We start from the raw sequence: 20483 nt of genomic DNA on the forward strand, positions 1-20483 counted from the left end.
TTTGCAAGCAAGTTCAGTCAGTTTTGTCTGTGATTGCGTTTAGTTGTTTTTTTTCCGCGCGGGTGCAATGCGTTTTGATGCTTTTTTCACGCACGTGATAAAAAACTGAAGGTTTACAAACAACATCTCTTAGCAACCATCAGTGAAGAACGCATCGCATCCGGACTTGCTCGTGGATGGAATGTGTTTTTTAATGAAGCCCTGTTCACTTCTATGGGGCCAGGGCTGTGTGAAAAACGCAGAATATAGAACATGACGCACAACGCAGAACTGATGCTTGAAAAACAACGCTCATGTACACAGACCCGTACTCGCACGGAAAACGCACTCGTGTGAAAGGGGCCTAAAGGAATTTATATTTGTGCCGACTGCTACAGAAGGACAATATTTTGCATTTAATTTTCATGGTAAAGCACTGCCAAAATGAAAAAAAACAGCCAAAATTGCTAAAAATAAATAAATAAAAAAGAATTATGAATACTGAACCGAATTCAAAAATATACTACTTTCTGGCAAAAGTTTCCCTTTAACCAGCTGCTCCCTATTAACTTTATGCTAATGTTTTCCCCCGAACAACCGTTTATAAAAAAAAAAAAGAAAAAACACACACCGGGAAAATCCCAATGGGTGTGGTTGTCTAAGGAAACTTATCTATACACCAAAAGCTTCTGAATAACCTTTGGCAGCTCGGAGTGATTGCCTCAGCAGAAAGAGCCACGTGAGACGCTCTTCAAAGCTCGTTATTTTACATGGAAATATCAGATGAACGTGTACACCCATCAGGCAGACATTCCTGTACGGTCTGGTATACAGGTGAAACTCGAAAACTTTGAATATCGTGCAAAAGTCCATTTATTTCAGTAATGCAATTTAAAAGGAATTGCATTAATGCAACTTAAAATTAGAATTTTGCAAAAAGGTTCAATATTCTAGGCTCAGTGTCACACTCTAGTCAGCTAATTAATCCATACCCCCTGAGCAAAGGGGACCTGAGATTGTGACTTTGGGGTTTCATAAGCTGTAAGCCATAATCACCCAAATTATAACAAATGAAGGCTTGAAATATCTCGCTTTGCATGTAATGAGTCTCATATATTAGTTTCACCTTTTAAGTTACATTACTGAAATAAATGAACTTTGCACGATATTCAAATTTTTTGAGTTTCAACTGTACAGAATAACTCCGCCAGCAATGAGGGCACGACAGAAGCAGAGTAGAAATAAAATGTCATCATAAGGACTCACCAAGCGGATGTTGTCCTCGGGGCGGAGGAGTGTAAACATGGCCTGGAGGTGTTGCTGAAGGTCCCCTAAAAATACAGAGCATAGGTCAGGTGCCGATTCCACCGGCCAAAAATAAAATAAAAATTCAAATACATCATATATGCGACGTGGACGAAGCAGGTCAATTCTGGCATCTCATAGGTGCAACAGACTGATGGGTCCTACAGGGGGTGGCCACGCTGTTACAATATATAACCAAATTTTTCAAGGGTCGTACGACCTAAGCGTGGCTTGAACCACCCACTGACTAATTTTTTATTTTAAGTGCATAAAACTTGTATCTTTATTGTTACTATTTAAAATTGAACTCTGGATTTTCTTAAAATTCCTCAGAATGAGCGGTGAGACTGTTATATATATTTATGTGCCCCTCTTGGTATATGTCACTGGATGGGATAGCTCCTGATATACTTCTCAGGGCTTGCCCAAATCCCTAAATCTTTATGGCAACTTTATATTTAGTTGCTACTAAATCTCTACTATGAGGGCTCAACTCAGCTCAATCCGATTCTAAAATGTGTGCTCCCGCTTCCCTACATGTTTCGCCGAGCCTTCGGCGTCCTCAGGGGATATGCAGGTTTGGCATCTCCACCCTAGAGATGTGTGCACACAACGCATTACCAACAGCAAAACTGCAATATAATACAATACCAGCAAAACAGACAAGAGCTTATCCCATTCCAGACCTCCGGAGTACAAACGCATTGAATCTCCTATAGGCTGCAATGCTGATTCATTGCAGTCTATGGGAGAAGAGATGACGATCATGTGCTCTAGAGAGACTTAAAAAAAAATTCCCCACAGTGAGATCCATGAGCCCCTGTATATGTATGTTGTGCACTCCTCACATAATATTACGTCTATAACGTATCAATATATTTTAGGCTATGGTTTCTGTGTTGGCAGACAGATTGGTAGTTAGAAATTTTTCTTTAAACATAACTAAAAATTAAAACATAGACATAGCATAGTTTGCACAATATAATATGTACAGTACAGGTTTGTGACTGCTGTCTTGCCTTGAACACTAGATGGCGCTCTACAATGGCAGCCTATGGATATTTGCAGGTGACACGCTTCATTGTATGTAAATATGCAAAGACATTATGTTCCCAGGAGAAAGTATATAATCAACAATGGTTACCTAACTATAGAATAAGCACGTCAAAAGGGCAAGCCTGCTTATAAATAGAGCCGACTAAGTCCAGACGAGCGCATCCTGGATTTTATAGTAATTGTCACATTGACGATCTGTGTGCAGGAAAATGTAAGGTGAAGGCCTTTGTTCGGCGGCTCTGGCTGCGCTGTATTTTTCCATCATGTTGGGTATTGTTATATCATGTAAGTCATACAATGCGCCCGAAAGGAGATAAAACACCTGAAGCAGAATACTGGGTGAAAATAATACTAAAGAGAAAGAAATAAAAGATCTTCCTGGAAAACCAGTTTTCATTGTCTACATGGGTCTAAACCTCTGCGGTATTACAGTGTGCCACTATGCTACTGCTTTACAAGCTTATACATACCAGATATACACAATATGGGACCAGTTGGAGGACACCCTTTAAATGCTCCCTAGGCTTTCTGCTATCAGACAGTACAGGGCTAGATCCGCACTTACCTGCATGCTTATTGCGCCTGTGGCTGATTCTTGGGGTACTGGAGCCATTTCCACGTGGAAGGAATAAGGCAGCACCTTTCACGGTCAGGAAACTTTCGCTGATGCTGCAATAAAAACAAATACAATTCAATTAAAGCTGCAATATACTGACCCCCGCCCCGGGATCACACTTCACTTACAAGTTCACAATAATGGGGGCCTGATTATTTAGGGTTACGGCCACATGGTCAGAATCGGGAGTGGAAAGGAGGAGAAAAGTATAAGGCCTCTTTCACACAAGCGTAGTGTGCGATTGTGTGCATTTCTTCTAAATGATCAATGAAGCAATCTGCTCAGAATATGGACTGCTTACCTATACTGCCTACATCAGGGGTCAGCAACCGCTGGCCCTCCAGCTGTGGTTAAACTAAGATTCCAGCATGCTGCATTCACCTCTACAGGAGTTTCAAGAACCCATAGGCAAGCGTGCATGCTGGGAGTCGCAGTTTCCCCACTGCTGGAGTGCCAAACGTTGCTGATCCCAGGCCTACATAGGACCCAATAAGAGAGGGAGGATAGGACATACTGGAATGCAACATGTCCTATCCTTGTTTCAGCCACACCAAGTGCTCATGCACACGAACGTATGGGTTCCGTTTCCGTATTGCGAATCCGCATTAAACGGACACCTTATAGTGTGCATTCCGCAAATCCGGAGCAGTGCGGAATGTAAGCACGGAACTGAACCCCACGGAAGCACTATGGAGTGCTTCTGTGGGGTTCCGTAAAAAGATAGAAGATGTCCTGTCTTTTTGCAGAATGGAGGGATGCGGACCCAATGAACGGAACACATACGTTCCTCTGAGTGAGCCCTAACAGTGATGGTGAACCTACTAGAGACTGAGTGCACAAACTGCAACCCAATACCCACTTATTTATCGCAAAGTGCCAACACAGCAATTTAACCTAAATACCAATATAGTACCGTATATCTTCCATGTACCTTATCATTTAGCTATAATAGCCTGCCTACATCCAGCGCGCTGCCTGTGCCGTTCATAGTGCGACTGCGCTGATGGCAGGATAAGTCTAAGGCATATTGGTACACAATAGATTTTTTCCAGGGTGTGGGTGCCCACAGAGAGGGCTCTGAGTGCCGCCTCTGGCATCCGTGCCATAGATTCGCAACCACTGCTCTTTCACATACTGTATATTAGCGAGGCAGATTATATATTTTTTTTTTACTGCGCTTCAGTACAACATTTTATAGGAAAAAAAACCTGCAGCCAAAGTAGGCAAAGGTTAATCGATGTAGAGGTTGATGAAGTGTTTGTAAGGTATGGCTACAAGTGACCGTTCCCAGAGTGCGCTGGGACGGGCAGGCGGATGAGCGCACTGCAGGCCGAGCTGTGCTGCAGCATGTAAGGTATTTAGGGGGTGCCCTGAACGTGAACCGCATGGCTGGGAGCGGCACAGCTGTTGGGACTGTCACCCTCCTTTCTCTACTAATCACATGGAATCAATCAGTCTCAGATATGCATCGTATTCACTGGAATCACAGCTACATGAACCGCGGCAGGTGCTGCTACAAGAAAACTATTCACCGGAGCCCTCAAACCAAGAAGAGGCGTCTGAACAGACCCCTGCTGAAAAGGTCCTCAGCCTCCTCAATGCACTTCTATTTCTTGACAGACCGGAGTGTTAACCCCTGCATTACCTTTAAAGCTGCTTTATAGGAAAGTCACATGACAACCCATATGGCCTCCGCTATAGCTCCTAGAAGGTTCGTCACCCAGCTTTCTCACAATCCAGAACAACAATTCCACAAATTATAGAACCTGTTATATATAACGGCAGCCATAAGGGAGATCTTCAAGCTGCTCCACTTATGACATGTAATCAAGGAGTTAACGTTACCGGTTTATTTCCCAGTCAATCCTCTTTTCTATGGTTTCACGGTGTACAAAGTAAAACGCGTTAACGCCAGGGCAATTAGTAGGTATAAAGTGTCAACTTCCCCATTGACAGAAGAACAAATAAAGAAGAACAACACCTGTGTTTTGTAATACGGTCTCTTGTGCCAATTCTGCTCCCTTAGCCCTCATTTCAACCCGCGGCAGACGGGCACAGACCCAGAAATGATGCTGTTCCGCCACACACTTCAAAAGAAAGAGGAAACCATGTTCATATTGCTAAACGCCGTGAGAAGCTGTAATGATCTGCGGTACAGTATGTGTGAGGCGCCCAACTGGGGAGGAAGTGATGTGGGGTGAAGATAAGATGGCCTCACTGCGGGGGTCCTTCCTTCCACCTGACCCCAGCAATGGGGAAATATCAATTCCCATCAACTACTACCTATACTGATAGAGTAAAATGGTGGTTGGCTCACACTTAGATAATTACGGGCGGGTGCTGCAAACTCACAAATTGGGTGCCCGAACCCAAAAATAGATAGACAATATAGCAGAAAGAAAAAAGGAGTGAGCACTCACACTATCTGGACCATGGGGATAGATATTATTTAATTCTTAATTAATAATAACAACACTCAAATACATTAAAATCACATAAAATAACATAAAATAGAAAATGGTACCAACGTAAAATCACACTGGTGGGTGATAGTAGCGCAAGCCTTATATGATAAATTCACACTTGCCACCACCTCAGATTGAATGGTGGCAATAAAACCGCAGACCGTGAATACAAAGTCCCAATATAGATTCGTGTGGCTCCGGATTAAAGTGTCCACGTGTATAGAAATGTCTCTCAAACAAACAATCTCTCCACGGCTGGTACAGTATGTCCGCAAGGGGCTATAGGTATTAAATGCCCAATTCAAGTTCCTACCTTAATCCAAAGTTCAAAGTTTTGCCAGCTGTTCTCCGCTGGGCTGTCCTGCCACGAGCAGCAAGTGTGCCGGCCGCTTCGGCGTCTCACGTCACAAGTCTCGTGTCGCTGACGTCACAATATCGCGGGAGCACAGAGTTTGGCTGGTATGGATGGTAGGCAAATAATCAGACCTGTATTCAGCTCCTATGTTTTGGTGGAGTATTGATAGGATTCCTTATCGCATGGCCATGCAATATATTATCTTAGAATCCAGTAGATTGGGTGGGCGCTTCTTCCAGTCACCAGACGCGTTTCGGGGCGTTCTACACCCCTTCCTCAGTGGTAAGAGCGCAAGACCTCCCACTCCACCCTTTATAGTCCTCTCGGCACTCACAAAAATCCGGATTTGGGACAAATGCATTCCATTGCGGTTTCAATCCGGTAATGATGCGGTTTTCCATAGCCTCATTGCGTTTTATCATCAATCCAGTTGCAAACATGTTAAAATTGATATATACCCCATTCAAAAATCAAAATAACATGATATTATCAATGAAAATTATAAAATAGAGAATTTATGAAAAATTATGAAATAAAAACGATTGGTAACATTAATATACCTAAAACACTAAAAATATAAATAAGTCCCTAATCATGCAGATTCATATATATTACGCTGAGAAAACCATAGTACAAAGTCATATGTATACATTTTCATGGAGAAACTGATAGCAGCATGGGAAGATCAAAACGGACGTGTTTAGTGTGGGAGCCCCAACTCCGAGGGAAAGTCCCAGAACCCAAAATGGTAAACTCTGGGACCCACCATCGGAGACGGAACCCCCACCTTATAGGAAGCCGAAAATCTCCAGATCCGAATTCAGGCCTGCCGGTAGTAGGCAGCCAAATTCATAGATTAGTTTAGATTCGGCTCTGGACATCCTCTTTATATAGTCCCCACCTCTCCAGTGTTTATTGACTTTCTCTAACGCTGTAAAAAATAATTTAGACGGGTCCCTATTATGTACCTCATCATAATGTTTCGAAACAGAATGTTTTGCATAACCCTTTTTGATGTTGGCAATGTGTTCACTGATTCTAATCTTTAGTGTTCTTTTGGTTCTACCAATATACTGGCGTTTACACGGGCACTGTAGTAGATATATAACTCCAGATGTGTTACATGTGAGACAATCATTTATCTCCCATGTAAATGTATTGTGTGTCGAATGTACAGTAACTGTCTTTCTTTCTTGGAGGCTCATTTTACAACCTATACATCTCCCACATTTGAAGAACCCCTTTAGATTTAGAAAAGAACCCATAATGGATGTAGATTTTTTCTCTTTTACTGATGGGGCAATTTTTAGTTTTAGATTCGTGGCCTTTGTATATATTATTACCGGTGTACTTGGTAACTGTGGGCCAATCACCCTATCACTCAATATGTGATGCCAATGTTTTGTAATGATACTCTTGATCTTCTTGTAATTACTACTAAATGGTAGGATCATCTTAATATCAGTTTTGGAATCCCCAGATGTTCCTATAGGTCCTTTTATTTCAAAAAATGACTTTCTTTCAAGGGTTCTCACTTTCATCAGAGATTCATCCAAGATAGAGGTTGGGTATTTCTTCTCTAAAAATTGGAGTCTCATTTTAACGGCTTCTTCCTCAAATCTAGCTTCTTCTGTACAATTCCTTTTGAGCCTTCGAAATTGGCCTAAAGGAACATTTAATAGCCACCGAGGTAGGTGGCAGCTGCTAAAGAGGATGAAGCCGTTCTTGGCCGTCGGTTTTTGGTATGTGCTGCACACATAACGGTCATCCACTTTCTTAATTAGAAGGTCTAGAAACTCCGTTTCTTCCTTAATAATTGGTGTGAACACCAGATTACGATCATTGTTATTAATAGTTTCCAAAAATTCAGATAATTCAGTATCTCCCTTCTTCCAGATAAAAATTATATCATCAATGTAGCGCCGCCATAGGACCAGATCCACCCCAAGTCTGGGCTCAATGTTGGTATATTCCCATTCTGCCAAAAATAAATTAGCATAACTTGGGGCGAATCTGGTCCCCATGGCGGTGCCACATTTCTGTAAGAAGTATTCCCCCTCAAAATAAAAATAGTTGTGCTCCAAAATATATTGGATACCTTCCAATATGAGTTGGATTTGGGGATCCTTAAATGTGCCATTTTTAATCAGTTGTTGCTCGATTGCATCCCATCCCTGCTGGTGGTCGATGACCGTATACAGGGATTGGATATCCAGGGTCCCCATTACCCAACCAGGCTCAATAATCAATCCTTCCAAAATTTGTATGACCTGAGTTGTATCCTTCAGGTAGGATTTTATGTTCTTCACTAATGGTTGGAGCTGAGTGTCTATATATTTAGACAAATTGGAGGTAATGGATCCTATTCCGGACACTATGGGGCGTCCCGGGGGGTTAATTAGACTTTTGTGTATCTTGGGCAGACAGTAGAAGGTGGGTAGCCTTCCCTCTGTGCCCAAGATAAACTCCGACTCTTGTTTGAGGAGAACACCCTGTTCCAAACCTTTATTACAGAGGTCCTCCAGCCCCTGACTAAATCTTTGTATTGGATTGTCTTTAAGTTTAACATATGTCCTCTGATCTTCCAACAGTCTAAGACACTCAGTATTATATTGGTCGGTGTCCAAGATAACTGTTGATCCGCCTTTATCGGCCGGACGGATGGTCACATTGTTATCCTTCTGGAGCAATTTTATGGCCTGGATTTCCCTTTTCGTTAAATTGTTATTATTAGGGGGTCTAATTTTAATTCTCCTCAAATCATCCTCAACACATTTTTGGAATGTTGCAATTTCTCTGCTGATCTCATTACGTGGAAACATTTTGGATTTCTTTTTTAGGGAAGTGTGATTAAATCCCTCTGAGGGTTTATTCACCGGGAAATTTTTTATTTGGGGATTTTTTAAAAAATATTTTTTGAGGCAAAGGCTCCTAATGAACTTTTGGACACCTATATAGGTTGAAAATTTATCTACCGTTTTGGATGGGGCAAATTTGAGCCCCTTATTTAATAAATTAATCTGTGATACAGTGAGAATTTTTGTGCTTAAATTAATTACCGATCCCATCTCTGGGTTTGTGAGTGTCTCTGGTGCCTTGGATCCCTTTCTCCTACTTCTCCTTGTTTTTCTACGTGATGGTGCTGTCGGTGATTGGTGTGGTTGTGATGATGGTGTGTATACTGGTTCCGTGTTTGATAATTGGGATATGGGTTCTTGCCTGTCGGGTGTTGATACCTGGTATTCTTGTGCCTCAAATTGTATGGTGATCTGTGCTGTGGTGGTGTTTGTTCCCTGTACCTCGTCCGTGTCCTGTGGTGTGCCGGGGTTAGATCTAAAAAATGCTGTCCTGCTAATTCCTCATACCTATTATTCACTGGTACATTATAGGTGTCCGTCACTTCCTCTCTCCCTAAATTCAACAATTCCTGATGGGAGTTGTTCCCTTCTCCCTCAGTCTCTACCAATCTATCCTGTCGTCTGTCGATATGGACTTCTATATGCTTATTACTTTTCTTATTTATTATATCAATTTCTAGCTTATCTAAGCTTTTGCACAGTCTGTCTTGCCACATACTAAATTCTGTGTTTTTAGGGAATTTCTCTATATGTTCTTTTAGTTTCCCGATCTTTATATTTAAATCACCAAGGATTTCTGTTCTCCTTTTAATGATACAATTCATCAAAGCAATCGACTGACTGGTAAGTAAATTGTTCCACTCTCTAGTGAATTCATCACTGACGAGGTCCTGTGCGGGACTCTTATTAATCAATAAACCTTTTGGGATCTTAGTTTCTTCCACAAAGTATTGTAGGGAACGGATCTCCCAATGCTGCCTTAACTGTTTCTGTAACAGATTCTCCAGAGTCCTGAAGCTCTCTGTCATTGTGTTATTAACTGGAGCTTCGTTTTGATTAGAATCATTGAATCTATAGCTCTCAGCTTTCAACCGCTTACTTTCCATATGGTGCCAGATGTCCATAATATATCCAAGGGAGCTCAACCGTGGATTACGGGCCGTAATATAAAAATAGAGTAAAATGGTGGTTGGCTCACACTTAGATAATTACGGGCGGGTGCTGCAAACTCACAAATTGGGTGCCCGAACCCAAAAATAGATAGACAATATAGCAGAAAGAAAAAAGGAGTGAGCACTCACACTATCTGGACCATGGGGATAGATATTATTTAATTCTTAATTAATAATAACAACACTCAAATACATTAAAATCACATAAAATAACATAAAATAGAAAATGGTACCAACGTAAAATCACACTGGTGGGTGATAGTAGCGCAAGCCTTATATGATAAATTCACACTTGCCACCACCTCAGATTGAATGGTGGCAATAGAACCGCAGACCGTGAATACAAAGTCCCAATATAGATTCGTGTGGCTCCGGATTAAAGTGTCCACGTGTATAGAAATGTCTCTCAAACAAACAATCTCTCCACGGCTGGTACAGTATGTCCGCAAGGGGCTATAGGTATTAAATGCCCAATTCAAGTTCCTACCTTAATCCAAAGTTCAAAGTTTTGCCAGCTGTTCTCCGCTGGGCTGTCCTGCCACGAGCAGCAAGTGTGCCGGCCGCTTCGGCGTCTCACGTCACAAGTCTCGTGTCGCTGACGTCACAATATCGCGGGAGCACAGAGTTTGGCTGGTATGGATGGTAGGCAAATAATCAGACCTGTATTCAGCTCCTATGTTTTGGTGGAGTATTGATAGGATTCCTTATCGCATGGCCATGCAATATATTATCTTAGAATCCAGTAGATTGGGTGGGCGCTTCTTCCAGTCACCAGACGCGTTTCGGGGCGTTCTACACCCCTTCCTCAGTGGTAAGAGCGCAAGACCTCCCACTCCACCCTTTATAGTCCTCTCGGCACTCACAAAAATCCGGATTTGGGACAAATGCATTCCATTGCGGTTTCAATCCGGTAATGATGCGGTTTTCCATAGCCTCATTGCGTTTTATCATCAATCCAGTTGCAAACATGTTAAAATTGATATATACCCCATTCAAAAATCAAAATAACATGATATTATCAATGAAAATTATAAAATAGAGAATTTATGAAAAATTATGAAATAAAAACGATTGGTAACATTAATATACCTAAAACACTAAAAATATAAATAAGTCCCTAATCATGCAGATTCATATATATTACGCTGAGAAAACCATAGTACAAAGTCATATGTATACATTTTCATGGAGAAACTGATAGCAGCATGGGAATCCCACACTAAACACGTCCGTTTTGATCTTCCCATGCTGCTATCAGTTTCTCCATGAAAATGTATACATATGACTTTGTACTATGGTTTTCTCAGCGTAATATATATGAATCTGCATGATTAGGGACTTATTTATATTTTTAGTGTTTTAGGTATATTAATGTTACCAATCGTTTTTATTTCATAATTTTTCATAAATTCTCTATTTTATAATTTTCATTGATAATATCATGTTATTTTGATTTTTGAATGGGGTATATATCAATTTTAACATGTTTGCAACTGGATTGATGATAAAACGCAATGAGGCTATGGAAAACCGCATCATTACCGGATTGAAACCGCAATGGAATGCATTTGTCCCAAATCCGGATTTTTGTGAGTGCCGAGAGGACTATAAAGGGTGGAGTGGGAGGTCTTGCGCTCTTACCACTGAGGAAGGGGTGTAGAACGCCCCGAAACGCGTCTGGTGACTGGAAGAAGCGCCCACCCAATCTACTGGATTCTAAGATAATATATTGCATGGCCATGCGATAAGGAATCCTATCAATACTCCACCAAAACATAGGAGCTGAATACAGGTCTGATTATTTGCCTACCATCCATACCAGCCAAACTCTGTGCTCCCGCGATATTGTGACGTCAGCGACACGAGACTTGTGACGTGAGACGCCGAAGCGGCCGGCACACTTGCTGCTCGTGGCAGGACAGCCCAGCGGAGAACAGCTGGCAAAACTTTGAACTTTGGATTAAGGTAGGAACTTGAATTGGGCATTTAATACCTATAGCCCCTTGCGGACATACTGTACCAGCCGTGGAGAGATTGTTTGTTTGAGAGACATTTCTATACACGTGGACACTTTAATCCGGAGCCACACGAATCTATATTGGGACTTTGTATTCACGGTCTGCGGTTCTATTGCCACCATTCAATCTGAGGTGGTGGCAAGTGTGAATTTATCATATAAGGCTTGCGCTACTATCACCCACCAGTGTGATTTTACGTTGGTACCATTTTCTATTTTATGTTATTTTATGTGATTTTAATGTATTTGAGTGTTGTTATTATTAATTAAGAATTAAATAATATCTATCCCCATGGTCCAGATAGTGTGAGTGCTCACTCCTTTTTTCTTTCTGCTATATTGTCTATCTATTTTTGGGTTCGGGCACCCAATTTGTGAGTTTGCAGCACCCGCCCGTAATTATCTAAGTGTGAGCCAACCACCATTTTACTCTATTTTTATATTACGGCCCGTAATCCACGGTTGAGCTCCCTTGGATATATTATGGACATCTGGCACCATATGGAAAGTAAGCGGTTGAAAGCTGAGAGCTATAGATTCAATGATTCTAATCAAAACGAAGCTCCAGTTAATAACACAATGACAGAGAGCTTCAGGACTCTGGAGAATCTGTTACAGAAACAGTTAAGGCAGCATTGGGAGATCCGTTCCCTACAATACTTTGTGGAAGAAACTAAGATCCCAAAAGGTTTATTGATTAATAAGAGTCCCGCACAGGACCTCGTCAGTGATGAATTCACTAGAGAGTGGAACAATTTACTTACCAGTCAGTCGATTGCTTTGATGAATTGTATCATTAAAAGGAGAACAGAAATCCTTGGTGATTTAAATATAAAGATCGGGAAACTAAAAGAACATATAGAGAAATTCCCTAAAAACACAGAATTTAGTATGTGGCAAGACAGACTGTGCAAAAGCTTAGATAAGCTAGAAATTGATATAATAAATAAGAAAAGTAATAAGCATATAGAAGTCCATATCGACAGACGACAGGATAGATTGGTAGAGACTGAGGGAGAAGGGAACAACTCCCATCAGGAATTGTTGAATTTAGGGAGAGAGGAAGTGACGGACACCTATAATGTACCAGTGAATAATAGGTATGAGGAATTAGCAGGACAGCATTTTTTAGATCTAACCCCGGCACACCACAGGACACGGACGAGGTACAGGGAACAAACACCACCACAGCACAGATCACCATACAATTTGAGGCACAAGAATACCAGGTATCAACACCCGACAGGCAAGAACCCATATCCCAATTATCAAACACGGAACCAGTATACACACCATCATCACAACCACACCAATCACCGACAGCACCATCACGTAGAAAAACAAGGAGAAGTAGGAGAAAGGGATCCAAGGCACCAGAGACACTCACAAACCCAGAGATGGGATCGGTAATTAATTTAAGCACAAAAATTCTCACTGTATCACAGATTAATTTATTAAATAAGGGGCTCAAATTTGCCCCATCCAAAACGGTAGATAAATTTTCAACCTATATAGGTGTCCAAAAGTTCATTAGGAGCCTTTGCCTCAAAAAATATTTTTTAAAAAATCCCCAAATAAAAAATTTCCCGGTGAATAAACCCTCAGAGGGATTTAATCACACTTCCCTAAAAAAGAAATCCAAAATGTTTCCACGTAATGAGATCAGCAGAGAAATTGCAACATTCCAAAAATGTGTTGAGGATGATTTGAGGAGAATTAAAATTAGACCCCCTAATAATAACAATTTAACGAAAAGGGAAATCCAGGCCATAAAATTGCTCCAGAAGGATAACAATGTGACCATCCGTCCGGCCGATAAAGGCGGATCAACAGTTATCTTGGACACCGACCAATATAATACTGAGTGTCTTAGACTGTTGGAAGATCAGAGGACATATGTTAAACTTAAAGACAATCCAATACAAAGATTTAGTCAGGGGCTGGAGGACCTCTGTAATAAAGGTTTGGAACAGGGTGTTCTCCTCAAACAAGAGTCGGAGTTTATCTTGGGCACAGAGGGAAGGCTACCCACCTTCTACTGTCTGCCCAAGATACACAAAAGTCTAATTAACCTCCCGGGACGCCCCATAGTGTCCGGAATAGGATCCATTACCTCCAATTTGTCTAAATATATAGACACTCAGCTCCAACCATTAGTGAAGAACATAAAATCCTACCTGAAGGATACAACTCAGGTCATACAAATTTTGGAAGGATTGATTATTGAGCCTGGTTGGGTAATGGGGACCCTGGATATCCAATCCCTGTATACGGTCATCGACCACCAGCAGGGATGGGATGCAATCGAGCAACAACTGATTAAAAATGGCACATTTAAGGATCCCCAAATCCAACTCATATTGGAAGGTATCCAATATATTTTGGAGCACAACTATTTTTATTTTGAGGGGGAATACTTCTTACAGAAATGTGGCACCGCCATGGGGACCAGATTCGCCCCAAGTTATGCTAATTTATTTTTGGCAGAATGGGAATATACCAACATTGAGCCCAGACTTGGGGTGGATCTGGTCCTATGGCGGCGCTACATTGATGATATAATTTTTATCTGGAAGAAGGGAGATACTGAATTATCTGAATTTTTGGAAACTATTAATAACAATGATCGTAATCTGGTGTTCACACCAATTATTAAGGAAGAAACGGAGTTTCTAGACCTTCTAATTAAGAAAGTGGATGACCGTTATGTGTGCAGCACATACCAAAAACCGACGGCCAAGAACGGCTTCATCCTCTTTAGCAGCTGCCACCTACCTCGGTGGCTATTAAATGTTCCTTTAGGCCAATTTCGAAGGCTCAAAAGGAATTGTACAGAAGAAGCTAGATTTGAGGAAGAAGCCGTTAAAATGAGACTCCAATTTTTAGAGAAGAAATACCCAACCTCTATCTTGGATGAATCTCTGATGAAAGTGAGAACCCTTGAAAGAAAGTCATTTTTTGAAATAAAAGGACCTATAGGAACATCTGGGGATTCCAAAACTGATATTAAGATGATCCTACCATTTAGTAGTAATTACAAGAAGATCAAGAGTATCATTACAAAACATTGGCATCACATATTGAGTGATAGGGTGATTGGCCCACAGTTACCAAGTACACCGGTAATAATATATACAAAGGCCACGAATCTAAAACTAAAAATTGCCCCATCAGTAAAAGAGAAAAAATCTACATCCATTATGGGTTCTTTTCTAAATCTAAAGGGGTTCTTCAAATGTGGGAGATGTATAGGTTGTAAAATGAGCCTCCAAGAAAGAAAGACAGTTACTGTACATTCGACACACAATACATTTACATGGGAGATAAATGATTGTCTCACATGTAACACATCTGGAGTTATATATCTACTACAGTGCCCGTGTAAACGCCAGTATATTGGTAGAACCAAAAGAACACTAAAGATTAGAATCAGTGAACACATTGCCAACATCAAAAAGGGTTATGCAAAACATTCTGTTTCGAAACATTATGATGAGGTACATAATAGGGACCCGTCTAAATTATTTTTTACAGCGTTAGAGAAAGTCAATAAACACTGGAGAGGTGGGGACTATATAAAGAGGATGTCCAGAGCCGAATCTAAACTAATCTATGAATTTGGCTGCCTACTACCGGCAGGCCTGAATTCGGATCTGGAGATTTTCGGCTTCCTATAAGGTGGGGGTTCCGTCTCCGATGGTGGGTCCCAGAGTTTACCATTTTGGGTTCTGGGACTTTCCCTCGGAGTTGGGGCTCCCACACTAAACACGTCCGTTTTGATCTTCCCATGCTGCTATCAGTTTCTCCATGAAAATGTATACATATGACTTTGTACTATGGTTTTCTCAGCGTAATATATATGAATCTGCATGATTAGGGACTTATTTATATTTTTAGTGTTTTAGGTATATTAATGTTACCAATCGTTTTTATTTCATAATTTTTCATAAATTCTCTATTTTATAATTTTCATTGATAATATCATGTTATTTTGATTTTTGAATGGGGTATATATCAATTTTAACATGTTTGCAACTGGATTGATGATAAAACGCAATGAGGCTATGGAAAACCGCATCATTACCGGATTGAAACCGCAATGGAATGCATTTGTCCCAAATCCGGATTTTTGTGAGTGCCGAGAGGACTATAAAGGGTGGAGTGGGAGGTCTTGCGCTCTTACCACTGAGGAAGGGGTGTAGAACGCCCCGAAACGCGTCTGGTGACTGGAAGAAGCGCCCACCCAATCTACTGGATTCTAAGATAATATATTGCATGGCCATGCGATAAGGAATCCTATCAATACTCCACCAAAACATAGGAGCTGAATACAGGTCTGATTATTTGCCTACCATCCATACCAGCCAAACTCTGTGCTCCCGCGATATTGTGACGTCAGCGACACGAGACTTGTGACGTGAGACGCCGAAGCGGCCGGCACACTTGCTGCTCGTGGCAGGACAGCCCAGCGGAGAACAGCTGGCAAAACTTTGAACTTTGGATTAAGGTAGGAACTTGAATTGGGCATTTAATACCTATAGCCCCTTGCGGACATACTGTACCAGCCGTGGAGAGATTGTTTGTTTGAGAGACATTTCTATACACGTGGACACTTTAATCCGGAGCCACACGAATCTATATTGGGACTTTGTATTCACGGTCTGCGGTTCTATTGCCACCATTCAATCTGAGGTGGTGGCAAGTGTGAATTTATCATATAAGGCTTGCGCTACTATCACCCACCAGTGTGATTTTACGTTGGTACCATTTTCTATTTTATGTTATTTTATGTGATTTTAATGTATTTGAGTGTTGTTATTATTAATTAAGAATTAAATAATATCTATCCCCATGGTCCAGATAGTGTGAGTGCTCACTCCTTTTTTCTTTCTACTACCTATACTGAGCATGTCCAGCTACAGATGTCGGACGTTTGGTCATTTAAAGTGAACCTACACTGTTGAGAAATATGAGAAAAATACGGTACATAAAAAAAAAACAAAAAAAAAAAACACACCTTATAGGGGCACGCCCATCTGTACGGGGATGACATATCACTAGGATATGCCATTAATGTCCGACTAGTGCGGGTCCTGCCTCAGGGACCTGCTCCTATCTCCAAAACGGGAGTGAAGGGTGAGCACGTTGCGCATGCGCAGCCATTTTCTATTCACTGCTATGGGAGTTCTGGTGAACGGAGAGGTGGCCGCCCTTGCGCAGTGTGTTCTCAATTCACCAGTTTGGATGTTAAAAAAATAAAAATATAGCCAAGAATTAGAATGTACATTAGGCTATTTTTGGAAGCCCCATAGCAGTGAATTGAGAGCAAGCTGCGCATGTGCGGTGTACTCTCCTTTTCTTCGGGGCATCGTTCTGGAGAGGGCCCTGAACCGATCTGACATTGAAAGCATATCCTAGTGATATGCCATCAATGTTCTAACTGGGAATACCCCTTTAAAGAGGAAATGTTCCCATCTGTTTTAATAAGTCCCTGCATTCCTCTATTACTCCTACTGGAAGTTATGAATGAATTACTAGCAGTTTACAACAAAGGTCCAGATAGAGGTTACCAGTTGGGAGTGCGTTCTTTGCACAGCTTGACACTATCCAATCAGCGCTGCCAGTGACAGATTGTGCAAGGGCACACCCCCAACTGGTAACATCCATTGGGACCACTCCTTTGCACCACTCCATTCAAAACCTATGGGACTGCAGGAGACGGCAGACTACAGTGCTCAGTTATCTCCGGCAGTCCCACAGACATGACTGAAGCAACAGTGCACATCCTAGACCTGCCAGGAGCATACCGCTCTCGTGATGGTCCATGTGGGTGGACCCCCACTGATCGAACCGTTCTAAACGGAACAATGAGCTGTAATGGTGGCCGTGTTGGTCACCACTGGGCTTTCCCCAAAAACGAGAAGCTGTATAGAATCTGGGGTGTCTCCGATTCGGCTGGTTGGAGTTAATTTAAGTGCTTCTTCCCATGGAGCACCGCCTGAAAAAAATCGGTCTCTCATCGGTAGGTTTAGACCTTACTGCCCGTCGCTGCCAACAACTACTGGGCCTCATATATTTACAGGTGATTTTTGTGCCAGTCGGTGGCAATGTACAGTTCGCACAGAAATCAAACACTTGCGCTCAGTCCTTCAGGGGTCATTTTGTTCAGTGAAGGAATGGAGAAGGTAGCGTGAGAAACCGTCTTTTTGGTTTTCCGCAGAGTGAAGATAAGCAGAGTATCCGCCTGCTTCCTCTCTGAAGGATAACTCTGTTCAGAGCCTTCTTCTGCACCTTTCCTTGGCCTGTGAATCGGGGCTCTTCCGGTGTCGGCAGAGGATCCTGGACAATGTCAGGGGGGCCCCAGATGGATCTGCAGTAGGATGAGTGAACGCAGCGGATCAGAGACATATGACAGACCTGCACGCGCTCATCTCGCTGGATTATGTAATGTAAAACAAGGCAGAGACACCTCTTATTCCCATGGATTAAGGATTATTATTTTGTAGGCGATCAATGAAACGTGAGGATGTGGCGGGGTGAAGGGGAGAAATATACAGCAGTGCGCAGGGGCCTCCAGCGTGGGAACGAGTTCTGTAAAAATGTATATTTGCATGAAACATCTGTGAACCACGGACCTCGGCGTGTGTGCGGGAATTAAAAAGGGGAACTCTGTGCATTAACCCTTTACTCACAGCTAAGCAATGCCCAGACCTCAGTGCCTAGGCATTTATCAAATAATGTATGGCACCGTGAAGACTGGTAGTGAAATTAACCCTTTAATGACCACAAACTGTCTGTCGTCGCAGTTTTAGAAGGAGCAGACCGCTTCTGTGACCACACCTGCTCTACCAATGAGCTGTAACGAACAGCTCCGATTATTAGAGCAGCCTCTTATTCTACAACCAGGATCGGAGGCAGCTCCAATCTCAACTGTTCACCCTCGGATTGCTGCAGTCTGTGACCACAGCAACAGCTTCGATTCATAGAGCACTCTTTTACTCTACAGCCAGGATCGGAGGCAGCTCCAATCTCAACTGTTCACCCTCGGATTGCTGCAGTCTGTGACCACAGCAACAGCTTCGATTCATAGAGCACTCTTTTACTCTACAGCCAGGATCGGAGGCAGCTCCAATCTCAACTGTTCACCCTCGGATTGCTGCAGTCTGTGACCACAGCATAATCAAAGGGAACGTTGCTTTTTCTAGATTTGCAACACAAAAAGGTATATAAAGTACAAAGTGGTTTATAGGTACCCTCAAACAGCTTCAGAAGAAATGCAATTTCTCTCTCATAAAACTAGGCCTTATACCTTAAAGAATACAAAAATAACGTTATGGCTGCTTAAACATGGAGGGGCAAAAACGGAGGGAAAAAAAACAAACTGTTCATTAAAGAGGACCTTTCACCTGGACAAACATTGTGAACTAAGTATCATGACATATACAGCGGCGCCCAGGGATCTCCCTGCACCTCTCCTATTATCCCTGGGCGCCGCTCCGCTCGGCCGCTGTGCCCTCCGGTATCTTCGCTCACTTGGTTATAGTAGGCGGAGACTGCCCTTGTTCTGCTGGGGGTCTCCTTCTCCCATGCTGTAGTGCTGGCCAATCGCAGCGCAGAACTCAGTCTGGGAGAAAAAAAACTCCCAGGCTGTGAGCTCTGCGCTGCGATTGGCCATCGCTACAGCCTAGGAGGAGGAGACGCCCAGCAGAACAAGGGCAGACTCCGCCTACTATAACCAAGTCCCCCAAGTCTCCGCCTACTATTACCAAGTGAGCGAATATACCGGAGGACATCGCGGCCGAACGGAGCGGCGCCCAGGGATAATAGTAAGTGCAGTGAGATCCCTGGGCACCGCTGTATGTGTCAGTATACTTCGTTCACAATGTTTTTCCAGGTGAAAGGTCCTCTTTAAGGGGTAATACAGGATTTTAGTATTGATGGCCATCCCGCAGAACAGGCCATCACTATGACTGGCAGGGATCGGACACCCCGCACCCCGACCGATCAGCTGTTCTGCAGTAGCTCTGGAACTACATTACCTATCCTGAAGATAGCTCATCAATATTAAAATACTGGAATCGGGGCTCTTCCGATGTCAGAGCCATAAATAAAAACCCATCTAGTAATGCACAGCAGGATGCATCACTGGGGTCTATTGAAACTTTGCAAGTTCACGCTTGCTTTTTTACATAGGGTATACCATGGTGTGGTTTGAGGGCCTCTTTCAGATGAGTGTGTCCTGTGCGAAAATCACGCACAGTGTGCGAGCGCGATTTCCCGTTATGGACACTGCTCATTTTGCAGAAGCGCACGGCATTATACTGATTTATAATGCTGTGCGTCTCTGCACGATTTTACTTCTACAGGATTATACTGACAGCATAAATTAGTAACTACAGGTCATGCAGAGACACACAGCATTATAAAATCAGTATAAAGTCGTGCGCTCCTGGAAAACGAGAAGCGACCATAACAGGAAAGCACGCTTACACACTGAGCAGGATTTCCGCACAGGAGGCGCTCATCTGAAAAAAGGCCTAAAAGAGCAGCACAGTGGCCCACATTTAGTCCAGTTGTAGAAATCTTAAGAAATCTTCCATTCATCTTCATTGTAATGGAAGCCACATCAGACATCAAAGGCCGTTGCCCCAGATTAGTCA

General features: G+C 42.4%; 1 protein-coding gene across 2 annotated transcripts in view; it reads right to left on the reverse strand.

Moving 5' to 3' along the window:
- The window catches only part of SSH2 (slingshot protein phosphatase 2), a 218906-nt gene that overhangs the window by 30424 nt on the left and 167999 nt on the right, over positions 1 to 20483 (reverse strand). For both annotated transcript variants that reach the window (XM_044283786.1, XM_044283787.1), the window contains 2 exons: positions 2906 to 3009; positions 1246 to 1310 (listed from right to left, as the gene is read on the reverse strand). In XM_044283786.1, the coding sequence (XP_044139721.1) occupies positions 1246 to 1310; positions 2906 to 3009 (169 nt within the window). The remainder of the gene's footprint in view (positions 1 to 1245; positions 1311 to 2905; positions 3010 to 20483) is intronic.

This window comes from Bufo gargarizans, chromosome 3 (genome assembly GCF_014858855.1).
Source record: "Bufo gargarizans isolate SCDJY-AF-19 chromosome 3, ASM1485885v1, whole genome shotgun sequence".
NCBI lineage: Eukaryota > Metazoa > Chordata > Amphibia > Anura > Bufonidae > Bufo > Bufo gargarizans.